The sequence below is a fragment of the Charadrius vociferus genome, unplaced genomic scaffold (genome assembly GCF_000708025.1).
Source record: "Charadrius vociferus isolate BGI_N301 unplaced genomic scaffold, ASM70802v2 scaffold162, whole genome shotgun sequence".
Taxonomy (NCBI): Eukaryota; Metazoa; Chordata; class Aves; order Charadriiformes; family Charadriidae; genus Charadrius; species Charadrius vociferus.
In genome coordinates, this window is record NW_009647236.1 from 20,105 (window position 1) to 47,006 (window position 26,902).

At 42.9% G+C, this 26,902-nt stretch overlaps 1 protein-coding gene across 1 annotated transcript in view; it reads left to right on the forward strand.

Annotated features, from left to right (window-relative positions):
• Nucleotides 1-1,728: 1,728 nt before the first annotated feature.
• SPAG17 (sperm associated antigen 17) overlaps nt 1,729-26,902 on the forward strand; it is a 284,919-nt gene continuing 259,745 nt past the window's right edge. The window contains exon 1 of the mRNA XM_009879926.1: nt 1,729-1,794. Within this exon, the coding sequence (XP_009878228.1) occupies nt 1,729-1,794 (66 nt within the window). The remainder of the gene's footprint in view (nt 1,795-26,902) is intronic.

Here is a 26,902-nt window from a genome sequence, read left to right on the forward strand (position 1 = left end):
TGACATTTCCAAGTCTATAAAATACAAAGTGACTATTAAAACGCAAAATCCAGACTTATTTCATCTCACGGCTGCTACAGGGTGGTAACGAGAAGAAGTAGTGCGTTTTCCCTGCAATCATTTCTGATTCCTGCACTGATCATCTCCCCTGTTTGTTTTTACATGATATGGTACAAAGGGGGAAGGACTGGGCTCCCCTTAGTCTAGGAATATGCAGCCAACAGTGGCTTTCTGTGATAGCACCCTCCATGATCCCCTCCTGCACTGGTAGTGTTTTGGGGAAATATCCAGCATAGTTTTCCAGCATTCTTCATTGATGTCCTTAGGGTATCAATGCCAATGTTGAGACAGTCTTTTAAATAAACACAGATACATACCAGCCAAGACTTTGAGATGAAGGACAAAGGCTTGAATGAGGGGATCTCCGTGACATGCTAAGCAGGGGTGCTCTAGATAAATCACCAGAGAAAGTGGGAATAGCATTGAATTGGCTTCGACTTCCTTGGATCTCATGTTCTCATGACCTTGAAGAGTCTGAGAGAAGGGGAAGACAGCTGGTAGTTTATGTCAAGGTCATGAGCAGCATGGATAAGACTCTGTCGATGGGCCAGCCGAGGGCAGCATCCAGAGCTCACACTAATTTTGATAGAGCAAACCTCACCACTTCTGCTGGAAAAACAAGTCTTCTGTAAGGTCTTCTAAACATAGGCCTGCTGCCTCACAGCAATCCTTAGGGAGACCTTAATGGGACAATTGATCTGATGCACTTCTTAGTTGCATGTAGTTAACTTCACTATAACTAGGATTGTTCCCTCAAGGACAGAGAAGAGCAGAGACTGGACTGAGGTATTCTCAGCCTGGGATGTGAGCATTTTCCTTTGGAAGGGGCAATAAGGTGTGCATAATCCTACATCTGTTTTTTGTTGAAAGTCTGGATCTCCATAGTTCACTGACACAATCCTCCTGTCCCTTGACAGCCTAATGAAAGATGAAAACCGTCTAAGTGAAAAGTCCTCTAAATACTAAACCCAAACAAAATCACTGTTCTACTCTTTCACTATAATTCAAGACACAAACAGTGTCCGTACTTGTCATTTTCATAGTGGTGCTGGCAGCACTGACTGCTCCTGCCCTTTCTCTCTTGCAGCACTGGCTGGAGCACTAGCCTTGGCAGAAGCCAGTGTGAAAATCTTATCCTAAATCTGCCTTATCATTTTTAATAAAAGAGAAGGTCTTACCCATGGCGTCCTGGCTGAAGGCCAACCCAGGTAATTGCATACTGGATTCTTGTAGTTCCATGCCATGTCAACTAGAGTCAAGGCTTTATGCTATGCACTCTGACGCTCAGCTCATAACAAACTATATAGTCCATCATCACCTGAGCACCACTCCATAACAGTCTCTGCCTTCTTTCAGCATCACCCCAAAATATGTCACATTTCTATGCCTGAATATATTTAATCCAGAGCTGTAATGTAAATATTTTCCAAGCTTTATGTCCTGTGTTGTGTGCTGATATAATTAAAGACCTTACCAGAACACAACTGGCAGACATAGACTCGCTAAAGCAATTCTGACTCTGAATTTCTTAATATTTTGAAATAAAAGTCTTAACTTTCATGTTATATAGTTTTAATTTCTTTTTTCAGTGTTAGAAACATCTTTTACATGCTATCTATTCCTGTGCTGTGGTTCCTCTCATCTACCATGTCTCACGCCCTTGGGGAGATGGGGAGGTTTCAAGCTTTTATTGAAATTCACCAGATTCCCCTCATGCTCCTGAACCAAGTCATGGTAAATAATTCTACCTAGATGGCAGGTCACTGGTGCTTGTGCTACATCAAAACCTATAGTACATGCTCCTGTATAACAGAGAGAGAAAAGCACTTAAAACCTCCTGAAGGTAGGACATATTTATTACACAGTAAATTTGTCAAAATTTATATGTTTTGTTCTGTAGAAAGTTCTGATATCAACATTTATTTTGGATGCACATCTGGACAAAATGTTGAAACAGTAATGTTTTTACTGAAAGCAAATTTGTCCTTTCTCAGAAAAAGTTTAGCTTCAGCTTGGTTTGATGTAACTGTGCGTCCCTTGGAACTGCTGTAGTGCCTCATGAGGGTGATACATCATGTTTCTCAGTCGACAAAGTTCCCAGCCAGCGTCCTGTGATGTTTTGTGGCCATCTGACTCTCAGAGTACATTGCAAAGATTTAATGAGAGAAACGATTATGATGCATTATGGGAGTATGATGTCTATAAATTAAAGTGTCCACAAGGCACATAGTAACTCTAGTGGACATAAATTAAAGCTGAACTGCCCCATCATGAAATGTTTTAATTCAGTTTGACAAACCAAAGTATTTCAATTTAGGCTGAGTTAATTCAAAACAAAGCATTTTATTTTTCCCAATGGGGAGTAAAAAACTCCAGCAAAATGCCATGGGGAAATTCAGAGCTCTTAAAGGCAACATTTCCATTCAGAAAAAGATATTCATGGGAAATATCTGACCCCCTATAATACATACTCCGTTTCCACATATTTATATAAATATATTATCACAAATAAAGAAATACAAGTCAGGTCTGTTAAATATAGCTTAATGTGGTTAATATGCATTTGGTGATATTTAAATCACAGTTTGATGTATAATACCCAAGTAGCAAGTTGGACAGAGAAAAGTCATACAGCATTTATTTCTACTCCCTATATGGATGAATCTATATGTTGCAAACTCAGTTCACCAGAAGATATTTTTCTCAGGGAACAGTGGGAGAGAGAGCTGAGAGGAAAAGATGATGCATTTCATCTCAGCCTTGATGTGTTCACAGCACTGACAGGCCCTCTATTGCTTCATTATTATCCTGTAATACTCCTAGCAATTGGGAAACTTCTCGTTACTTCTGCAGTTTTCTGGCTTCCCACTTTACAAGAGGAAACTTGTTTCCCTGAGGCAGAGCTCTACGATTGTATTGTGGCAGGAATCTATAGTGTTTATGTATTGCTGGCAAAGGCCTACGTATACCTTCTGTATTATCACTGTTTACTGGGAAAGATTTCACTTAATGGGACCTGCGAATTCTTTCAGTTTGGGCTCCCAGAAAAATGATTTCCCAGTTTTTTTCAAAAGGATTTCTGTTTCCTGGAGACCAAAATTCTGTTTATGCCCCAAAGCAGAGTCCTATCCCAGGGAATCTGTGCTATCAGAGGTGGAAAGGTGCGAACTGCATCAAATCCAAACATCTCACAGTTTTTAAGGAGCTTTCACCACGGGAAAAGTATGAAATTACACTCTTGTTATTCTTATTTCAGGAACCATGAGTCATTGTAAGCTGTTTCAGACACAAAATGATGGCAAAGCAGCTTTAAAAATTGATGGTAACTGCCCTCACAGTGGCACCACTTGCCATTCGCAGCTGCAATGGGGTTTCTACAAGAAATGCAGAGCTAACCTGGCCGGTGACGCACAGCCACGTCAGCTCTGCCAGCTGGATTCCGCTTCCAGCAGCAGCGAAGAGTCCTGTAGGAGGGGATATTTCTGGGACGCAGCTGAGCCACAGGGGTTGCAAGCAGCGAGGGTTTTAGGAGACTGTAGACTCAGAGAGGGGACACGCAGGGAGAGCCATGTCCAGTCTTCCCCTAGGCTGTCTGACCCCACCTGCCTGCCACGGCATGTGACTATGCCGTAACGGCTTGTGACTGTGAGCTGGCTCTTGATAAGCAAACCAGTCTGCCCATTTTCTGGTCCTTATTTTGCTCCTGCAGCTGTAGGGTCTGACTTGCTCAGCCGTCTCCCCGGAATTATCCATCTCCATGACCTTTCCAGAGTCTCTGCTTTCCAGGATGTGTGCCTGACCTCCTCAGGCTGGAGAGAGCTTTCCATTCTGTGTCGCTAGATGCATGCCCTGGCATCATCGTTTGGGTTTATTCAAACCTATTTTTGCTCGAAGGGTCCTGTTCTTCCAGGTGATCAAGACTGCATCAAAAGTCTGAATGAGTGGCCCCTCCTCCCCATCCTTTACCACAGCACCAACTTTGTCGTCCCTGCAAACTGCATGGGCTATGAGTTTGTGTTTCTCACAGCATCCTGAAGGGACACGCTTATCCGTTAGTCAAGATTGCACGTCTGGTATTTACACCCAAAAGCATCACTGTAGAATATAAGCTGAAAATAAACAGGATAACAGCTGACAAAAGAAGCTGGAAAATATTGCCTCTGGAAAAGGAATAACAAAATGCATTGTATTGTAAAACACAGGGCAACACCACTCCAGGAGATATGGACACAGCTTCAGCACTCAGTCAAGGGTACTATCAGCTTTTACGTACACTGGGGCAATGAGGCCCTGTGAACCTTCCAGAGAGACACTAGCACCCAGGGAGAGACAAGTCTGTGCAGTGTAGGTTGCCTTTTCTCAGTGTCCTGAGCTCTTGCTACATGACAGCATCACCATCTGTAGCTGCAATTTTGAGCTACAAATAGCATGAAACATTTTTTCCTTCCTCTGTGCCCGCTATGCCATTCACGCCACCAATGTCCTGCTGCAGACCCATCCAGTACTTGTCCCGTTTACCCTCCTCCTTCCCTATATTTGTGCCAGACTTATTTTGAGCCCATTTATGTGAGCCATTAATCATAGCGTGGTTAGTCATTTAAAAATAAAAAGAATTACTGGTCTGTGGACGTGACAAGTCATTTCCAGCTACTGAACAACTTGGCAAGGGATTTTTTTTTCTCTTTGGTTGAAAATATTCTAGATACACCAGGGAGATTTTTTATCTGTGTGTTTGTATAAAGAGAACATGTAAATGTCTCAGAGGGGACGAGATGGGAAACAGCCAACTCTTGAGCAGTTGCTAAAAGATGACACTTTGTAAACTATGCTGATAACCCTCTGTAGGACGAATAGCAAAAACTTAATTAGTACTGAAATATATTAGGAGAAGTCTTATTTTTTGGAGTTCCAAAAGGAGCCTGCAGGGACTTCTTTTCCTTAACTGCAGTAGAATGTGCCGCAGTAAAATGCTTTGACTCCATGGGAAGGTGAGAGGCTCGTCAGGGAATAAGGTGACCCACAGTTTCCCTTGTTCAGTGCACACAAAACTTTTGCTGACTTCTAGGAAGGACAAAAATCAGGCTCGTAATTTCCGGGATCTAAACTAAAATGAAGAAGTAAATAGTCTTGTCATCTGGGAAAGGACCTCAACTATGAGGTATCCCAGATCAGTTTGCTGCCAACTCCTTGAGTAAACTTGGGAAAGTCATTGAACCTTTTTGTACTTCACCTCTGTGCTGGCAAATGGCAATAGCAGCAGCAGCTGGGGCACAAATTGCTTTTCCACCTTGTCATTTTCTTTTTTGCTTTTAACATATGTTGCGCTTTCTGCATTAAGACATGCCAAAACCCTTTTAAAATTACCTACCAAAGGACAGAGATGGTAGATGAAACAGCTGGTAGCAGCATGCTACCATTCACCCAGGATGTGAGAGGCTTAAGCCTAAGTCAAAAGTCTACTCAGACACCTGAGCCCAACTCTTCTTCTTTAAACATTAATACTTTAGCTGCCAGGCCCTTGGCTATTCTAGGTCAGGCCAGCCTCACTCTAGAGTGGAAAAGAACCTTCTTCTTTCAAATAAAGATTTTTCATTAAAAATAGCTCTAACCCTGCAAAAATTTGTGGTTTCCTGATAAGAAGCTGTTCTGTTCAAATATTCTTTCCCATTCCAGATAACGTTTTGCAGCTTTCACTTTGGACTGCCGTCATCTGGTAGGTGGGCTTTAATGCTTCAGTTGAAGTGGATGGAAAACGTACCGCAAAGTCTTTGTTGTCAGCGGCATTTGGATATTGCACTTATCTGAGGAGGCCACTCCAGTCTTATGGGAGGTCCCTTGGTTTTACTGCAGAACACAAGACAAATAATGAATTAGTAATAACAAAACTGAACAGTGAAAGCTAATTGCTGAGAGCCATATGTCAGCACTGTTGTGGATGCCTCTTCCACTGTGTGAAAAGTCAGAGACGACATAGCTGAACATGAAAACATGGTGAGCAAATCTTTGTGTAACATCACAGAAAGAAGCCTAAAAATAGCCCAAATCTCCTTTCTCCACTTATTTAAATAAATCATCTTTCCACGGAGAACTGACACTTTGCAACCTCACAGCCATATTTATAGGAGGTGGTAATAATTTGCAAGAATGGTCTAAGCTGGGAGGGAAGTAATTGATCTGGAGGGCCGCAACACATTGGTGATGACTGATTTAAACTGCAACATGGTGAGCTGAGATTAAATAGCAAGGAACTTAATAAAAATGTCAGCTGAGCAAGAGAAAAGGCTTTGAGAAGGTGTGAAGGCTTCAGAGAGCTTGGGGCACATCAGGTCAAGGCTCGTGATCTCCCAACATAGGGCTTCTCCAGCAACCCAAGACAAGGGATGCTTTGCAGCCCTGAGGGACATTAACAACATGTCCAGGCTGCTCTCAGTGATGTTCGAGGGAGGTAGTCCCTGCACAAGGGGATGCGGTGTGGCAACACCATGGAAAAACAGCCTGCGACATTCAAGCATTTGAGAATCTGCCCTTGGGCTACCCAGGGTAAGGCTTCTGAGCCACTGGTGTTGGTGTGGTCCGGATGGTTGTCAGTCATAGACAGAGCTGAGCAAACGCACCGGGTGCAGCCAGCCAGTGCCAATGCTGTACAGACAAGACTAATAACAGCTTTGCTGTTACCTTCAGGAGGCTCCATCCCACCTCCACCCTGTACAGAGCCACAAGAATGGTTGTTCTGGGCCGGGATTCCCAACTCTTCAGCAAAAGCACTTCAGTAAATCAGACGAAAAGCTGCCCTACATGACACTTGTCTGTGGGTGTCCTGTTCCCTGGAGCTTGGGTAGCTCCAAACACTCCTCACCATAACAAACAGCTCCCTTGTTTCCACTATGGCTTGGAAGATAAATGAAGGGAAAACCAGCCATGCCCAAGGAAAGGAAGCCCTCAAGAAATTTTGAATATAAGTGAAATACAAATGTCAGTGTACCGTACTGTGACAAGAAACACTGCTCTGAGCCACATACATCCGCCCCCCTTTCTGTCTTTTAAGATTCCCTCTAGGCCAGCTGACAGCATTGTGTTTTAATAACTGCCGTGCATTGTCAGATACTTACTGTCCAAGGAAGGGTGCTGAAGAACCCATTAACTCTAACGAGCAACAGAGTTTTCTTTTCTTGTGTGATGGGAATCATTTATTCAAGCCTATTTCTAAGAGGAGGAGAAGCTAAAGACAAATTTGACCTTAGCTGTTAAATCATCCACCTTTATTAGAAAGGTATATGCTGGGAGAGAACAAGCAATATTTTACAGTCTGTAAAATCATTCCTCCTGGGGAGTTTCAAGAACAGGAATTTTCTTCCCTGTGCTTTCATGGCTTCCTGCTACTCACACTAAAGGGAGAAGGAAGTTATCAGGATCAGGGCATAGGAAAACAGACATAAGAAAATGTCTGCATCTCTCCTGCTTTCTCTCCTTTAGTACCGTGTGAGTGCTGCCTCCTAGAGATTCTCAGCCTCTCCGAAGTTTCATGGCTGTCTCCGTTTGAGAAATTAAATTGCCACTGCAGCTGCTACCTCCTCCTTCTTAATTTTCATGCCCAGTTCCTGATCAGCAGTGGGATGAACAGGAGTGAATGCAAGTGTTCATCATCATAGCCATAAAACCTTTTTAAGAGATACAAGAGTGCCATACTTCAGCCACACCGTTTCTCGTCTTGCAAAGAAGCCTGCCAAACCAGAGAGACAGGTTGTTTTGGGAAGAAGAATGAAGGGCTGCAGCTGGTCGATTGAGAGCAGTGGCATTTCTCTTTGCCTAGCTGGTCCCTCAGAAGACCACTGCCAGAGACAATGCACTCTGGGATTTCCTGCTGTATAGTGATGGGAAGAAGGCAGGCTAGAAGAGATGGATCCATCTGCTTAATTGGTAAGTTCCCTGCGCCCTGCAAAAGGACGGTACACAGATTCACTTATGGGAAGGCGGTCATATGCCGTCCCAGACTGGCAGCAGAAACAAACTGCTGCGGACTTCCTCTGTTATCGGCCAACTATTAATCATCTTTGGAGACATAGTCCAAGCTTGCGCATAGCAGATAGGGTGTCCAGCTGCCGCTTGGACTTCTGAGAACCCATTCTGTTGTGGCAAGCACAGGCCATGATTAGTGCTAACCGTACCATGAAGTGGTTGCAAACTGAATTAAAACATGTCATATGCATAGCCACTATTGTGATTGTTTTGGGTTTTGGGGAAGAGAGTGAAGAAAGGATCAAATACAACATGAGGGAATCCCTGAGAGACAGAAAAACTCCAGCATTTGTATGTCCCAGCTGGAAAGATGAGTTGTTGAAAGGAGACTGTGGTTTTAAGGAAGCTCACTGGATAAAATCTGACAGGGTGATAAAAATAGTTTGTATTTTTGTTCCATCTCCAGCAGCACCCATGTTATTCCCAGCATGGTCATGACTAAGGTCTCAGCCTCCATCTGCCTGCTTAGAGGAGATCATTTCATTGTGACAGCTGTCTCAGAGTCACAGATGTGCACAGCACTGCTAACCTGCTGCAGCAATCTTTCATGGCAGCAGTCAAATTCAGCTATATTCCTTTACCTGCATTTATCTGAGTGACAGCGTCTGCCCTGCCTTCCACAGCAAATGCCTTTGGAGACCGATCCAATACCCAGTGGCATCACCTGGGGCTAACCTCAAAGGCAGTTGGATCAAATTGTTAGGGTAGGATTCAGCACATCTAATTTCAGGTGTCGGCAAGGAAGCAGTTTATGACTCAGTGGGTTGCCCTGGGTCCTTTTTACAGTCACAAGGAGAAATAAACACTTTTAGGACCTCATCTGTTTCACTCATTTTAGATGTCTACATTGCAATGAGGTAATTAGCACTCTGTAAAGGGAGACTATGCATCCAGACATTTAACTCAGAGGAAGATGCCCACATCTGGTCAGCTGCATCCCAGCTGTTGTGACTAAAGGGAGAAAGTCCATCATACTCATTCACATTCAGAATTTATACCATCCAAAGCCCTTTGCCATCACCAGCAAACCTCTTCACATGATGTGGTGGTACTCAGTATTATGTGGTTCTCAGTTACTCCTTGAAACCTGAAGAAATCAGAAACTGTAAGTGTAAGGAATGTTTTAGTGCAACATCAGCCTTATCACACAAGAGCATGTTCGGTATGTGAAAGCCCAGCTTCCACTCACAGCTTCTGGCTGATGGGTTCAGGCCCTTAATTCATCCACTAACTTAAAAACTTTGTAAAAGCTCTGATGAATAACAACGGATACAATAAAGGAAAAGAAAAAAAAACAAACAAACCAGGATTTGCCAAGAAATATGGCTTGAATTGTTTTTACTAAAGCACAGGTAAATGTTTTGCTGAAGCAAGACAGAATAAACCTACAACTAGTATTTAAAATACCCCAAGTGACTAAACAGTACTTGACCCAGCAAGATTGCACCACGAGGTTACTGGAAGCTGGTTGCCTAGAAACTGATTAGATGCAAATATGACAATGAATAGCTCATTCATTGTAAGGAGCAAAATAGATTTTATGTGAATCAGTTGAGTTTCTTGAAATTCTTCCATTTCTTACAGTATGAAGTGATATTTGTAACAACAATACATAGTATTTGTAATACAGTAGGTGAATGCTGTGAATTTGTCTAGAAGGTTTTGTGGCAGGAAAAATGGGGAAAATATATCTGAATTGAATTTGACAGGCAGGGATTTTTGCATATTCCATGGCTCCAATCATTTCACTTGCATTTGATCAGAATGAAAAAGCCACAGAAGACTTAGAGTTGTCTAAAAACTCACGTCTTCCAACAGTTTTGTGGAATGGCTTTTGATGCTTATAAATCTGAGCATCACTTCAGTGTTTAACAACTGGGGATTTTGATGCTAACATGTATTTGTTGGTTCATTCTGGCTTGCAGCACCAAATAGTTGTGGTCTAACTCTGGTCTAACTAATGGTGCCTTCTCTGCATCCTGATTTTTTGCTGTTGTAGTTCTTATGCTACTGGTTGCTAAACATGTGGAATCCTCAATATTTTAAGCCTCAAATAGGTTCATAGCATCATAGAGTATTTCAAGTTGGAAGGGACCCATAAGGATCATCGGGTCCAACTCCCATACAGATCATTTATTTATGTACAAAGGCCATATATTTATATACCGGGCCTGATTCTGTACCGTTTCCCATCTGGAGATGATGCAGTCTCTTTGCAATAGGAAGGATCTGTAAATGACACTGTTGCCTAAGTCAGTCCCCTACACAGTCCACGCTACTCTCCCACATGCACATGGTCCACACTATGAAGAGGAAAGATAAGCAGCTGATGTATGCTGCACACTAGCTGTTGATCTGGTCACGTGGGAAGGAGCATTGCAGGTGACAGTAAATTAGAGCCGAATGTAAATTTTTTTGAGAGGGCGTACCTGGTGTGACACTGCGCGGGATGGAGCCTTGTAATTAGGAGAGCAGCACTAGGCTCTACAAGACCCCCAAGCCTCAGCCTTGAGAGATACCTGTGCTCTGCTCCTGTTCTGCTCCGACTCCCCGATGCAGCGCTGGCGTGGACCACGCTGTATCAGCCAAGTTTGCTGTGGTGGTGCTAAGCACAGAGTCCCACGGCCACCACACTCTCCTTCAGCCCCGGATGTGGGGAACGATACGCACCGCTGAGTCAGTCACTCACTTTGGCCTTTAGCTTAAGGCCTGCAAAATTAAAGGTCTCTCCACTGTGTTGACAGCTGGATCCGTTTTGGTTATGACTACCCTCTGGCATCACACTGCTTTTCTGATTATTCTGACTAGATGACGCTAAACAAAACTCAGCTGAATTTTTCAGGCTACAAACAGCTTTGTGAAACCAGAGTGCCCCTGCCACAGAGCCCTGGGTAACTACCATCATTCATTCTCAAAAGCCAGCTTCAGACAGCACAATCTATGTTTGATACGCCCTTTCCAAACAACAGGATTTATTCTTGGGAGCACACAATACCCTGGGTCTGTATTAAAGAACTCATTGTTAGACCCCACATGCCCCAATAAATATGTCCAATCTTCAGCCTGCCATTTGAAAGGAAATAATGTTAATTATATAGATAAAACTAGGAAAATATTGCCTCGCACTTCATCTGTCTATGATTAACAAACCATACCCTGCACTGAGACTGGAGAATAGGTCACCATCCAGGCTGGCTGTTTTGGGAGCTGCTGGAAAGGACATCTGTCTTGAAACCTCTGTGTAACACTCAGCAGTGCACACCATTGCTTGAAGTACTCCTCTGTGCAGGGACGAGTGGCACAGCCATCCTTCCCCCACCAGCATGGATCCCTGTAGAGCTTCACGCCGAAGCTCTTTCCCCATCTTGCATCTCTGCAGGAAGCCAGTGTGGGAGGTCCTGGTGTGCTACAGCTGAACGTGCCTGCTGTCTGCAGCAAGCTCTACCCGGCATTTATTTCCTGAACTACCTCTGGCATTATTCAGCTAGATCCCTGCCTGGTGGAGACAAGTGTGTGGACATGAGGGAGAGGGCTGAAAATCAATTGCAGTGAAGTTTGCTGGTGAGAGGAAGCACCACAGGAAAAAAGGGGAAAACACACCAAAGATGCAGGGGGCCGATAGAGCAGCATGTTTTACTGAGAGAAAATGAAGCCAGTTTCAGGGTCTCAGGTCTCAATTTTAAGAAATTCTGTAATATCATTGAAAATTACACATAGTGAGAACCACAGTCCTCTACCACATCTATGCAGCGCTGTCTGCCTCCGAGGTCAAGTGGGCAAAAGCAGCTTTACACACTTGACAGCAAGGCATGAATTTGCAGGAGATGAGAATGGCCCCATTTGGAGTAACCTTCAGAGTGAAATTCTTTTCTTTGGCCTGCCTTAATGAAAGGAAGAGAAAGAAGGAAAGAAAGGAAGAAAGAAAGAGAAAGAAAGAAGGAGAGAGAGAAAGAGAGAAAGAAAGAGAGGAGAGAAAGAGAGAGAAAGGAAGGAAGGAAGAAAAAAGGAAAGAAAAAGATAAAGAAGGAAAGATAAAAACGGAAAGAGACAAAGGAGACAGAAGGAGAGAGAAAGGAAAAAAGGAAGCCATGAAGGAGGCAGGAAAGACTGGAGACTAATGATGTGGGAGAACTGGAGGGGAAAAAAATGAGAGAGAGGACAAAAAAAATGTAATAAAAATATAAGGAAAAATGCCTGTAAGCATGATTACAGAACTACACGCAACCTTACTGGTTTGTGCAGGGTTCTGCATAAACAGGTAAGTCTGATTAAAAGCCTAGAGAGACAGGCAACCCACTCCAGAAGGAAGAAGAAATTGGGAGAAGGTTTTCTTGCTCATGTGCAGTGTTATGCCCATTCTTCTTTTCCTCAACTGTTCCAGAAACTTATATTATGGTCATTGCTTCTACTCATTTGTGCTCCTTTGCATTGTAAACTAGGAGAATGACTTGACTGTACAGACAAGGGGAGAATTTTGGGCCACCCTGAAATTTTGCCATCTCTAGTGAAGAAGGTTTAAATAGTGACAGAAGCTTTACAGCACAACACAGGCAGAGAAACAAGACACTCCATCTTGGGGAGATGACACATACCAACTTCTAGGCTTGTTATTGATGTCCTATCAGACACAACTGCACCGGATTATCCTGGCAGGAATGGTAACACGCAGCAGAGAAGGTGCAAACAGTCATTTTAACTCACCGCAGGAATACATGCACTCACACACGACACATTTTGAGGATGTTATCATGCGGAAGGGACACCTATCAGCTAAAGAGCGGCATAAAACATTTGTAGCCTTCTAAACGCACACCTGCCCCAGGCATTTTTATAAACAAACAAGCTGCTTCTTGCAAACAAAGGACTGAAGCTCAGACAAGTACTTATTGGGCACACACCTATTTAAATGCTGGTTTTGCTGCTGAAGCACCAGACCCAGGAAAAGAGAAGAAGGAATAAAAGTCATGAACTTTTGAACTGAAGTCCTTGAAAAGCAAAGACTCATGAAACCACAGTGGCTCTGAGTAAATGTCTTGTCTGAATGGTAATTCTTGCCACTGAAAAAGTACATATAACATCAACAATAGCAACAAGAACAAACATTCATGCTTTAAACAAACAAACAAAAAGCCTCCAAAACCACCCTGAACCCTATGCAGTGCTGGAATACGATTACTTGGATATATACACTCAAGGAGCAGTTTTTATCAGCCACTGGCTGGATTACATTTTCTGAAATAAACAAATTGTATGTGTGTGATTTTCTATCACTTAATGAAAACAAAGTTATGTAAAAGCCGGTTATTTGCAGCATAACCTTTCTGAAGAAACCTCAGCTGATGTCAGGTAATTATTTGTCACCCGAATCTAATACTTTCCGCCCTGTGCCAAGTCATTTTCATGGGATCTGCAGGGTGTGATGTGGATCAGAAATACCTTCGCCATCCGTCACTGCTGAAAATCACTGGGGCTGGATCCATCTGCCTGTGTTTACCCAGCAACCAGAGTCGCGTTGCTAATGCGAAGGTCGCCCCATGTGAACCCATCAATCAGCGAGCTGGCGTTTTCAGCCCTGTACCAGTATCAGAAATAAGTTCAAGGAACAGCTTTTAACCCTTCACTGTTTCTAAATGGCCGGATACATCCATCATTCATGGAAGTAATTTTCAAAGTCACATCCAAAGTGGCCTTCAGTACACAACTGGAATGCCGTACCTACGTGATACCCCTGTGACCTGCCCATCCATAGTGTAGCTAACCGAGCTGTAACTGCTGGATTTAAACTTCATGAAAACTTCTACAGTATATGCTCTAAAAGGATTACCACCTATACTAAGAACACAGTTTAAACATTTCAACTCAAAACACAATGTGATGTTTAATGACAAGTGGCTTGTGATTTTCTATAAGGTTTAAACGGTTCCTGTATTTGTTTATTCCTAATCTGATTTTTTGGGGGAGGTTTACGTCAAGATTATAAATGTAGTCAGCTGCTCACTCATACTTTAAGATAACGTGCTACGTGCCTTTTTGCTTTGAACAGACCCATGCCTTCACGCTCTTTTTGTGATTAAAGCTAGCCAGACTAATTAATTAAAAAAACTATTTCTCTTCCTAAATTGTCTGCAGACAGACTGGGCTTTCCCCTAATTTCTTTCTTGTCTGAAATCCTTCAATGGATGTTTTGTCCAAGCATACCTCAGACCGTAAACTCTTCATAACTGACCTGCAACGAATAATCCAACCATCTCATGTTCCCAGTACTGGCCTGGGAGAGTTGTGTGTCTGTGTGTGGGTTGGAGCCATGAAAAGAGAAGAAAAGATTTTGAAAAAGGTATGTGCTATGAAGATTCACAACTGCAAGACCTGAAGTAGCTTATCTTGGAGCTTGTGGAAAATAAATGTATCTAAAAAAGACAAGATCTTGATATTCCACTGAAGCATATCCACCTCTGGGCAACAGTTCATAATAGTAGCTTAAATTCCTAAGCAGTTGAGGTCAGAGAGTGAAAAATATCAACTGAAACTGAAGAGTTAATTTTGATTTGGGGCAATCTACCTGCTCTAGGTAGACCCGGGCCTGGATGCTGACTTCATAAAATTTTAACCCTATGAAAATGTCCTGAAGTATTCAGCTCAACAGTTGAGACGACCGAGATTATAGCTTGAGCTAATAAAAGCTGATCTTTTCAGAAGTTCAGCCCTGTTGTGTTTCCAGTCTCCTTGTGGGGAGACAGTTAACTATGAAATAATCCACAGCATTTCCCTATGTGTCCTAGGTTATTTCACTCTTCTTATTATTTATTTGGCTGCTTTGGTTTTTTAATAAAACTGTTTTAAACATGTACTCTTAAACAAGGTTTATAATACAAAATGGAACAATCAATTGAAAGTCATCTTGTTCTGAAAAAACCCCGCTGTTTTTAGGTGATGCAATTTTGTGAAAACTACTGAGAAATAAGTGTTTTATGGCATGTTTTTGCAGTGTCTGCCACTCGTGCTTGAGACCGTTAGCTTACATCAAGCGTTGCAATGGGGAATGATTTTGGCTTCTTAGGTGTTTTGTTACTTACACAAAATCCAGTGACAAGTCATCAGAATGTCGGTGATGAGATGATGTTCTCAGCAACTTTCTGAAGCGGGAGAGATGACAGTGCGAGGTGCTAATACAAGTCAGTGATTAATGGGATATAAGAACCCAGATAGATTAGATTGGATTAGGCATGCATATGCTTCATTTAAATTAAAACCATAATGAAAAAAAAAAACCAACAAACCCAATACAATCCTGTGTTTTATTGCCTTGCCAGAGAGACCAAGATCCAAGTGACTCTTTGGCTTTCCAGTGTTATACCTGTCACTGCAGCAGCAAAGAAGGATAAAGGAACCAAGAAGGATAAAAGGTGATCCTGGCCCTGGCCATACTGCGTGTTACAGTAGTGTGGACAATGGTGGGATTTAAAATCATCCAGTCCATGTAAGTAGTCACTCCTGATCCAGCAATGTACTTTATATAATATTAACTCAAGGTAGTAAAGAAGAGTTGCTTTTTTTTGTTAAAAAAATTGAACAAACATTAATCATTTGAGAATAATCCATGCTACAGCAGTAGCAGTAGCTCAGCATAGTACTATTAAAACCAACCAAAACACAAACTGTTTCACAGACGTACTTACTGTGCCTCATTTTTACACAGATGAAATAGGGCTGCAAGGCTTAGCAGAGCTTGTAGTTTGTAGGAACCTGTGCTAAGGATTGTAGGAATCCGTGGCTACGTGTTACCGTGCACTGGGACATCAATGCATCCCCTCCTATAGACTCCTCCAAAGTTTTTCATTCCCTGTAGGACTGCTATGACAGTCCTCTCATGAGCTAGAATTTCGTCTTCTTCTGCTAGCTCATACATCAACCTCAACCAAGGTGCGTCCACGCAAGCATGGTTTAAGAGGCCTCTTCCTTCATGCAACAAAATACAGTAGTAGTTGAGTATCTTCCTACTATTTCTGTGGACACTTCAATTTGAAATACTATGAGGTTTTACTTTTAAAAAATCCTGTGTATTTTCTTTTTTATGCCAAATCATGCTCTCCCCTTTCCTCTCAGTGCTTAAATACCAAGTGACTTTAATGGAATTGCTGAGATAAGGAATACGGAAGATTAGTGTGATGCAGCTCATCACATGAACAAGAGAGGTATGCTTTGGCCTTTAGACATTTTCCCCCTTGCCTGCTTCAAGGTCTTGCCAAGTCAGAGCCCTTCATATCCAACACGCTGTAATCCAACATTATTTTATCCCAGGAAAATCCTGAGGGGTTTGCTCAGAGAAACCTGTCTCAGCTAGAGAAAGGCACACATCAATAAGCACCTTGGCTGGTTATCTGTATGGTGGCTAGTACAAAGGAGTTCATGGATGTGGACCTCATGGGTGTGGACCAGGGTGACAGCAGCTGGTTCAGGGCAGAGACCCCACTGTCAGGGCTTTGTGTGAAGCAGAAACCAGCAACAAACCAGCAGGCAGTGCCACACATCTGAACCAAAGCACTGACATGCTGCCAACACTTCAGCAAAGGTCTCCTCCAAAGCTTTTTTACCACAACCAGAAAGAGAAACAAAAACATTTGTGAATGCACTACTGCTGGGCTCCTTCTCGCTGGCAGTGTTCACAGGCGTGCTCAGAAGATACGCAGACCTGTAGGTAGCGCAGCTTGGGCTTCAGTACATCAAAGAAAGGATGAGAAATTAACTCTACCTCCTCTGCTCCAGCATCTGCATTTGAACCTGGAGCTTTTCACTGCTGCCGAGCACCCCTTTCCTGGACAGCTGTGATGAGCACTGTGGGAGCAGTGAGGGATGTCCCAGACCGGGACTGCATCGAGGTGCCTCAAGTCAGTATGGAGGTACCTCAGCACAGCAGGGGGACAGCAGAGCAGCCAGCTCCCACCACCTTCCTGGTACCACGATGCCCTTTGCAGGCTGGAGGGAAGACAGCGGTAAAGGGAAGAGAGAGCAAAAAGTGTTAAGAAGTGAATTAGTTAAAAAGTTACTCTCAGTGTGAACCTGTCAATCTTCTGTAGAGGATTAGGCCCGCTGGGGTGAGGAAGCCCAGGCACACACACACACATACACACACACTTTAACATAGTATCACTAAGGCCTCGTGGTTAATTATAGCTCTGAAATCTGACAGAGAAAAATTAGAGGGGAGAGGGACAGCTGCGGGATCCTGGGGTGTAGGGTCTGATTTCCAATGTAATCTGCAGCCCACCAAAGATCTTCACTTTGGAAAAATAAAGTTCAGCCATTTCTAGTCCCTGCCTGCTGCTTTTCCATTGCCTCATGTGTGCCGTGAGCCTCTGAGCTCCTAGCAGGGTCCCCATTAGCAGCAGCCTGGCCCATGCTAAGCAAGGGTGGCTTGTGCCAATGAAAAATACACATAAGTCAGGATTGCTCAGACCTCCTTGTTTTCTTTTTACCCTGCTTCTCTTCCTAGCTTGTTGCAGAAGACAAGTCAGGAAGACTAGTGCTAGTTTCTTTCTTCCTAGGTCTGCCTGCAAATCTCTCCTAAACCTGGAATTAAAATGAGGTTGGCAAGTTTTACCCTTTTCTGATCACACATCAATTGGCTCTTCTGGCCTCCAGAGCTGGAACCTCCAGAAACAATCCTGTTGATCCCATGTTTTGAGGATAAGGACAGTACAAGGACTGTGTATTGCATCTGCCTCCCTTTGGAGCATGGGAGACTTCAGGGGGTCTTGCTGCCCATCCTGAACCTGCTTACTGGCTTGCATGTAATGATCTCATATTAAAAAAAAATGGAGACCCCCTAAGGTGGTTGTAACATGACCTAAAAGGGTGAGTCCAAAGATGACACAAAGCTGGGATCACTGTGTTTAAGGCTGGTGCCTCTGGTCTGGGCTACAGTGGTTTGAGAGTCATTTAATGTACACAGGCAAATAATAACTCATCAGAAGTTTAAAGTACAGTCAGGAGTTGGGACTGGGTCTCCACTACAGGGTCAACACCATTGTTGGATACAATCGTAACTTTTAATGCATCTTGGAAGGACAAAGAAGCTCCAATGAACTGGAAAATATTAGCAATGTGCCAATGCTTGAAGAGTAAATGTGGTGGGGAATTATAGGCTACTTAGCTTGACAACAACCTGAGGCAAAAATCATGTACTGGCTGATCAGAAGATGGAAAATCCTACACAACTTTAATAACTTCTTTAAGTTAGGAATTTCTCATAGCAGTTCCTTCTTTATTATTACCATTGTTTACCAGTATTTTCCATGGAAGATTAATTTAAAACATCCATACCAGCTGAATGTCTTGCTGTACAACCAGACATATGTTAAATGCAATTCATCTTCAACGTAAGAATAAAGTGCAAACCTCACACAAACCCAGACTCTGACAGAGCTCATTAGAAGTTAAGCACAATGCAAAATATCACGTTCAGTTTGAAATCTACAATAAATTATTTTTAAATTGTATAATTATAGTTAACCAAATTCTCATTTCCCCATTCATAGACACTCATCCAGAATACACTACAAATTCACAGAATCACAGAATCACAGAATGGCAGGGGTTGGAGAGAACCTTCGGAGATCATCTAGTCCAACTCCCCTGCCAAAGCAGGTTTACCTACAGCAGGTTGGACAGGAACACATCCAGGCGGGTTTTGAATATCTCCAGAGAAGGAGACTCCACCACCTCTCTGGGCAGCCTGCTCCAGTGCTCTGTCACCCTCACAGTAAAGATGTTTTTCCTCATGTTGGGATGGAATTTCCTGTGGTCTAGTTTATGCCCCTTGTTCTGTCACTGGGCACCACTGAAAAGAGTAGACTCTAGCCCGTCCAGGTCTCACTGAATGGCAGCACAGCCTTCTGGTGTGTCAGCTACGCCTCCCAGTTTTATGTCACCAGCAAACTTGCTGAGGGTACACTCTGTCCCATCATCCAGGTTGTTGGTGAATATGTGGAACAAGACTGGACTATCTTAGACTTCTTTTAGGTAACAGACACAGTCAGGCATAGAATCATAGAATCATTTAGGTTGGGAAAGACCTTTAAGATCATCGAGTCCAACTGTAAACCAAACACTGCCAAGTCCACCACTAAACCATGTTCCTAAGTGCCACATCTATGTTTTTTAAATACCTCCAGCAATGGTGACTCAACCACTGGTTGGTCAAGCAGGCAGACATATTTAGGACATAGGTGAGGCACCTGAACACATTATCAAACCCATTTCCTTCAACCTTCAAACTTTCAACAGAGCTCAGCTGGCATAAGATTAACCAGAGCTAACCTGCTGCAATGTAAACCAGGCAGGTTAGTTAAAATTACCTTTACCAGTGACTTGAGCCATAACAGTCTGACTTTGTCCTCACACAAGGATCCAAAGAGCTGGTTTGCCATCTCTCTGAAGTAGACAGTAAGCAGCAGCATGGCTGCAAAACTAGATCAGATTGCTCAAAGCCTCATCCAGCTGTGTTTTGAAAATCTCCAAGGGTGGAGATCTTAGAAAAGCCTAAGATGACATTTCTTCCTTCACAAAATATCCATTCCCCTTTGGATAGAATATTTCCTCTTCACTGGGCTCTTAAGAATAAAATCCTCTGTATCCATGCACTGATTTACAGCCTCTTCTGTATTCTGCTGGCTTCGCAAAACAATCCCTTTCCTTCTAACCCATGCATGGGGGGCATGCCCCAAGGGACACAGATACAGTAACCTAACATCATCACCCACATGGGCTTTGCAGGTCCCACTTCATGCACACGTTTACTCTGGGTCAAAAGTTTTTCTTGCAGCTTTTATAGCAAAGCAGGAGCCTTGTTCCAGTTTTGATTGCATAGCTAGGTGATGGTGGACGGCACACGTCACCTACCCATACAGTTCCAACTTTAATACAGTCACCATGATAGCTAGCCAGTTAGGTGGTTTCACCTCTCAAGAATGCTTTGGAATTGCCAGATGGAGGCTCTAGTGAAAGGCAAAACACTGTGAGCCTGATTCTCCACTAACTTACCCCTTTGTGTCATTCAAGAGAAAAACTGTTGAAGGTGTAAAGACAGTCTTAGCAAAGCAGGGAATATGGCACTGTAGAGCTGCTATTAGGACCACTGAGGCACCCACAGGGAGCCCGAGTTCCCAGAAAGGTGAGTATGTGATGCGTCCCGGGGCAAATCACGGCTGTGCACGTCTTTATTGCTACATCGCATTGAAACATTGCTTTGGAGGCCTGAGTTAGCGGGCAATGCTGAGACGAGGTCCAGAGCGCTGACAGACCCTGTAGCCACAAAGCTGCTTAAGCACTTGCTGTTTTCTCCATCAGGGCAGAAATTGCTCCCTATTTAACTGTTTACACCACAGCCTAGAGAGAATGTAGCCTGAGAAATTACTGAGTATTATGACACCGTAGTTATCCCACAGCTCAGCTGCCCTCATTTCTGCTTGCCTTTGTTTCCTTCCCTTCCCCTCAACCCTTTCCTTCTCCTGTCTTACCCACCACCCATTCATTTTGTCTTCTTGGTATTTTTTTCTCCTATGCCTCCTTTCTTACTCTCTTTCTCCGAACCACTTCTCCTCCCCTCCCCCTGCCCTGCATTTTCTGGCAGAGTTTTGGACTCTGAGTTCAGTTTTATTCTTCCCTGGAGAAATGACTTAATGCCTTGGCTCTTATGAGCAGTTTGCTAACTGTGAGCCCTTGCTGCTTAGTCTGTGTGGAGATGTGCATGCCAGTAATTGGGAGCCCCATTTTTCTTCTGTTTTGCTTTTCTTCTTCCCCACTCCCTTCTTTTCCCCAGTCTCATTTAGCCATATGATGGCTGAAGAGAGCAAAGAGTCAGACAACTTGGTAAGACCTTTTGTATGAGATCACTGCTGTTCAGGCGCTCAAGAGAACAAGCTCAACAGCTTAGGGAGCACGGACTACTACAGGAATGAGTCTCCTGGGTATATATAAGGTTTCCCCTGTGGGGATATTTTCCCATTTATTTTGTGAGCAGATTAAGCTGCTCATGGACTGCATATGCTCTGCAGCATGGACACTGCTCTGGGTTGCCATCTGTGGAGGCATCTGTCAGCTGAGCCCTGCTTTCCCAGAGCTTTGGTTGGCTGAAGCCAGTCTGTTCACCAACAACTTTCCAATGTTCCCAGCTCTGACCAATTCCCCTCTACCTCATAAACACAGGATTTCTCTAAGTTTTAAAGGCCCTCGGGTGCCCTAACTTGATCTGTTCCGTTCAACCACTTCCTGTAAACAGACATTTATGGTAATTTTAGAGGCCACCAGGGCCCCTTCTCTATTCAAAGTGAACCTTTGCTCCCAAACGTCTAGACTTTGACCTCGTCTCTCCCCAGCTTTCATGTTCAAACTCTGCCGCGCTTCCCACTCCAGTGTTTGCCTCTGAAGTGCCTGGTCCAGGCCCTCTGGTTCTTTCTTGCAGTCTTCACAGCTGCTGAACACCCTACTTGTGAGACGTGAAAAGACCCCAGCAGAGTGGTAGTCGGCAAGACTTCCTTGGGCAAAGTAGTCACAAGGCACCCCACCAGCAAGAGGCTAAACTTCAGTACACTGCAGCTCCCCATAAAACAGAGGCTGAGAATACAGAAGAGGTCTTGGCTGCAGCTGGCAGAAAGTGACAGGCTTTCAAAGTCATTTTAGTGCCTGAAAAAGCTCAAGAACGTGAAGCTTCATGATGAAAGAGCCACTGATGTTTCTAAAGCTGTAGTTCACATGCCACTGAACCACAGAATTAGCCCCATCCTAGAGGTATCTGCATGTCTCTTCAATGGACTTTTCAAAGCCACCTAGTGGCTGCTGTCCTGTAACATTGAGCATCCTCCTGCCTACTTTCTTGGGGTCCACCAGGGCCTAATGCTTGGTGAAACTGCATGTGCACCACCCAAACTGATGGCCACTGTGGCAGTGCCAGCGCCAACAGCTATCCACAAAATCTAGCTAGCCTTTGCTTGTTGCTGTGTGCCATGCCATGGTTGCATCCAAGTCCCTGATTCATTGTCTAGTCTGGGAGCCACAGGCAAGATGTTTATTCTGGGTGTGTTCCCAAGAGCTGCGCATGACAGCAATCAGTATTTCTTTAGTGGGCAGCCTGGACTCTCTGTCTTGAAAGCGCAGTTTTTCCTTGTGTCATTCAATATCACATCCTCCCTTCCAAGCCATAAGCTGATAACAAGACTTAAAGTCCGTCATTAATAGAATGCAAAATTAAAAACATTATAATCAACCTGTTAGCTAAGCTGGTTAACAGTGGTCAGCTAGATCTACAAAGTCCCTTGCACTCATACTTGGCTCTGCAAGTTTAACCAGGTTGTCTGTGATGTTGATCTCAGGAGACAGTCAACTCTCTTGTTGTAAGAGTGTAAGTATTCCACATCTGAGGGCTACTGTACCTCAGACTGCTGCTGCTGCCTGGTGCTCTTTACATCACTGTCTTTGGGAACTGGATAAGGTGACTACTGTCCTCCCACAGACTCAGACCATCACAGGTGATGACCTCATATCATCATGGATTAACGCATCATTTTCAAGAAGCAGAGGCAGTTTCCAACACCATGAATTCCATCTTTCTTTTTTTTCCCCCTTATTTGATTTCTTTGCACTTTGGCAGGTCTCTAGTATCTCTGACATCAGCTTCCAATTGTTTGGGCCATTCTTGGCTTTAGTTTTCTACTCAGCAAAACATCAGAGGGTGACAAGCCATGCTGACAATCCTCAATTTAACAGAGCTAAATATGGATCAGAGTCTGACTAAGCATTCTTCTTTAGTTATTTTTACACCATTTCCCACCCATCTGTTCTATTAGGAATAATAGTAATTAGAAGTTCATGTCCAAACCCCAAATTCACTTGCAACTGCTTGAACTCATGGCCACAAATTGGCATTAATTTATCAGACCTCACTGCATCAGTAATGCCATGTAAAAGAAAATTAGATTTGACAGCTGCTTAAACTGTAATAGCATACACTAAGCGTATCTTATGTTGGTTAGAATAGCAGTGCAGAACAAGTACATAGTGTTTTTGTGGATAACACAAATAAACATGTGCTTACTTTTCCCCATGGAGCAATTATTCTTTTGCCAACGGAAATGTCTCCCTGCTCTTCTATACTTTTTAATGGCGTGGATTTTTTTTTCATGTAGTACATTAGGACTCAACAGCCTCACACCTTTAAACAAAACTCTACCTTTTAATGCAATCTTACCCTCAAACTGGTGCAGGGGGCTGTCCTAGCCATTTTCAACCAGTAGTTTGAAGAGTATCCTGTAGCTCTAGCAATCAGAGTTTGTGTTTCACCTGAGACCCACCATGGTTTTGGTTTTACTTTGTTTCTTTTTAAACCAAATATCATTTGTGGTATCTAGTTCTGAATTTTGCTCCACTGTTCTTCGATTTAATGTTCTAAAACATCTCTGAAACCACTGATTCTTTCCCACTTTTGTCTTTAATCTTCAAATTGTACCCCTACCTAAAAAAGAAATGTGTGTATTGTACAGCATGAGAGGTTACCGGGTCCCTTTTGGCAATGTTAGGAAGGTTTTATGGTCAGTTCAGCTAACGCTGGCCTCCCATAAATAAAGAAGTGAAATTTTACACCTGTGGACCGGGGCCAATGCCGCCTTCTCTATTTGAACATGCTGACGCTCTGTTTTTGTTGGTGTGTGTGACATATAAGCCACTGGTCTCCAACTCTGACCACACTGGCATAGGAAAGCCATACTGATACCCTCCCCTCAGAGGCATCTGTGGACAAGTTGCTTTTGCATTTACTGTTATAGTCTCCCAGGACTCCAGCCTCTTTCATTAACTCCTTCAGCTTTGCCAGCTGTTGAATGTGTGCACTCTGTGTCTTCTGGACATCTCTTGGTGCTTACTTCCTACGTTCTTTTCTGAGCTTCAGGAACACATGACCCTTGACTACTTTCTCTGAGCCTTCTTCTATTGCGGGCGTTTGTTGATCTGTCACACTCTGCATTCCTGTGACCTACAGTTCCTACTTCAAGTAAATGAGCTTGCTGCAAACTTTCCTATGCGCCACACTGGTCCAAGAAATCTCTCTGTGGCTTCCTCATCTCTTAGGGCAGGAATACTGGTGTTTTTCTGACCATTCTGAGATGGGTCATCATGTCTTACTGCTTTAATATCTCTCCCCACTCTTTTTTACACTACACAGAATTTATATTTGTATTTTTTTGTGTTTATGTTTGTTTGGGTTTTTTTCAGTTTTACTCCAGCAACATGAGCTCTTTCTTAAGATACTTGACCTGGTCATGGTCTTCCACTATTTCTCCCTAGGTCAAAATGATATGCAGGACCTATTACGCTCCCTGCCATCCAAAATTCACCACTAAATGTCTTAGTGAAACACCTGGAATACCAAACACAGCCCAAATCACAGCCTGCAGAAACTGTGTCTCCCGGAGAGTGTGTTGAACCTGCACAAACATGTGCTTTGTATTTTGAGGAGGTCTTGCCAGAATCCTGCTGGGGCATCTAGCATAGAAAATATTTAGCATCAGCTACATTCCCCAATATTTTCCCCTTTCAGGTAATAGAAAACTACCTTTTTACACTTTTAGTTCTTTTGAGGATCCAAAGTTCATCAGATGTACTAACAATCTCACTTCTGTCACCCCCAATACGATTCTCAGCATAACTAGCCTATCCAAGAACTTCTCTAAGCCTGTTTTAAGGCAAAAGTTTTCACATTGCAACATATCTAACTGTTGTATACTTTCAGCCCTATTCTTTGCTGTGCTGACAGCTTCTCAAACTCTTCCTTAGTGTCTTGTTCTCTCCCTCCTCCAATAAAGGCACCTTTCTGGAAGACCGAAGGATCAGCCCATCTTTAATCCAATAAGAGCTGCTCTTCCTCTTTGTACTTTTTTGAATTCAAAATTTCAAATTTGTAACATAAAAATCTAGCTCATATATACTTTTCAGTGGAGGTAATATCACTACATTTTACTGTCACCTATGTGTAGCTAATCCTTTACAGTTAGTGTCCAATACAAAAGTATGTTTCATTTATTGGGTGGCGAGTCCATTCACCTTGAGTTACAGAAAGAACAGCCATTGATCCTATGAAAAAGCCATCTGTGTAGTGCTACCATTACCTTCACATCCGTACTGTGGATGCTCTGTTGGAATATACAATGTGTAGCAAAGTGATAGCAGCTGTTGCTGTTACATTTTTTCCTCTTCCATCAGAAAATGACTGTCACAGTGTGCATTTTGATATGTTGTTATTTGCTTGACTCTGGCTGAACACTGCACACTTTTGTGCTTTTGCTCATTTCTTTCCCCAGCGTAGCTGAAATCTCTGTCAGTTTGCAAGTCCTTCCTCCTTTCCTCCCCTCTAGCATCGTGTCGCCCTCCAGTATCATGTTCTGCACACACCTCTACAGCCTTAACAACCAACCCATGCACAGTCCTCACTGAGTGCTTGATGATCTGCACTCTACCACCCTCCTTGCTTTTTCTGCCTCAGTATGTTCCAGAAAACAGCCAAGCAAATTATGACAACAAAAGTAGTCATCAGAGCCCTCTTTTATCCACAAACACCTTTGATTTGTATTAAATTGCTTGTTAAATACTTCTGTGGCTGTTTTTAATCTTGAAAACTATTTGCTTTGCCAGCTCAGTTTCGTTACCCTACGCTTGTTCACTTAACAAGGGTATTTCCAATTTCTGAATTGTTGACTGACCTTTTTATAACTAGGAAGGATAGCAAAGCAATTTCAAGGCAGAGATGCAAATCCTTCTAGAAAACGCTTTGGAACTAATTTCATGACATGTTGATCTTCCCTAGACTTGGTAACTTATCTCTGGGGAGCTCCAGACTGAGCTATGCATAGCCCTTTGTTCAGTGTTCATTGTACTTCCCTATTTCCTGGGTTTTTTTGTAACTGAAATCTATTACAGTCTTAATTATATTAGCCACCGTTAAGCATATCAAACCATGGAACTTGGGGTTTTTTTTTTTCTGAATAATTTGGAAAATTTAATTTAGCTTTTAACATGACAACATCAGCTAAAAGATTACTAACTGTGATTCAGTAATTTAGATACAAGCTGCCACATAGCTATTGCTCATTTAGTCTACCCTTGAAGAATAATGAGAAACTTATTTCTTTCACATAGTAGATTATTTGTAATCTGCTTGAACTTTATAGCGTATAATTGCTGACCTCAACCATATCGTGCTGGATCTGCTTCATGACTACATCAAGACTTGAAAGTTTTAAAGATGGTATAAAAACAACAAGAAGAAAATGCCCTCAAATCCAGGCATAATAGATTTTTAAAGCTGAATTTCATGATTTTTAACACTGTGAGCATTTACTTGAGTGTATGGAAATTATTACTGTGTACAAACACATGTGAATTATCAAAAACCCTAATGATAACCTAAACTGAACTGAGCTCCTGTCTTAAGATTTTCTGATGGGATTTGCCACTGCTCTGTTGGTTTCTAATTGATTTTCAACCATCACCAGCTAGCAAAGGTATGGGTAGAGGCTTCTGAACTCATTTGTTCTCAGCCATTGTTCATATAGGAATGTCACAGGCTTTCCCACTCTTTTGCAGGGGAATGCTCATGTCTGAGCAGGTCTAAGTAAAACTTTATGGTGCCTGAAACAGCTCAAAGCAACGTTTGTGTCAAACAGAAAGGCTGATTCCGCTCTAATTCCTGTAAACTCAGGCATTAAATTCCAACTTTTGAGCAGCAATAAAGACGACTGAATTACATTTGATTGTCCCTCCCAGACTGCCCAACGCACCATAG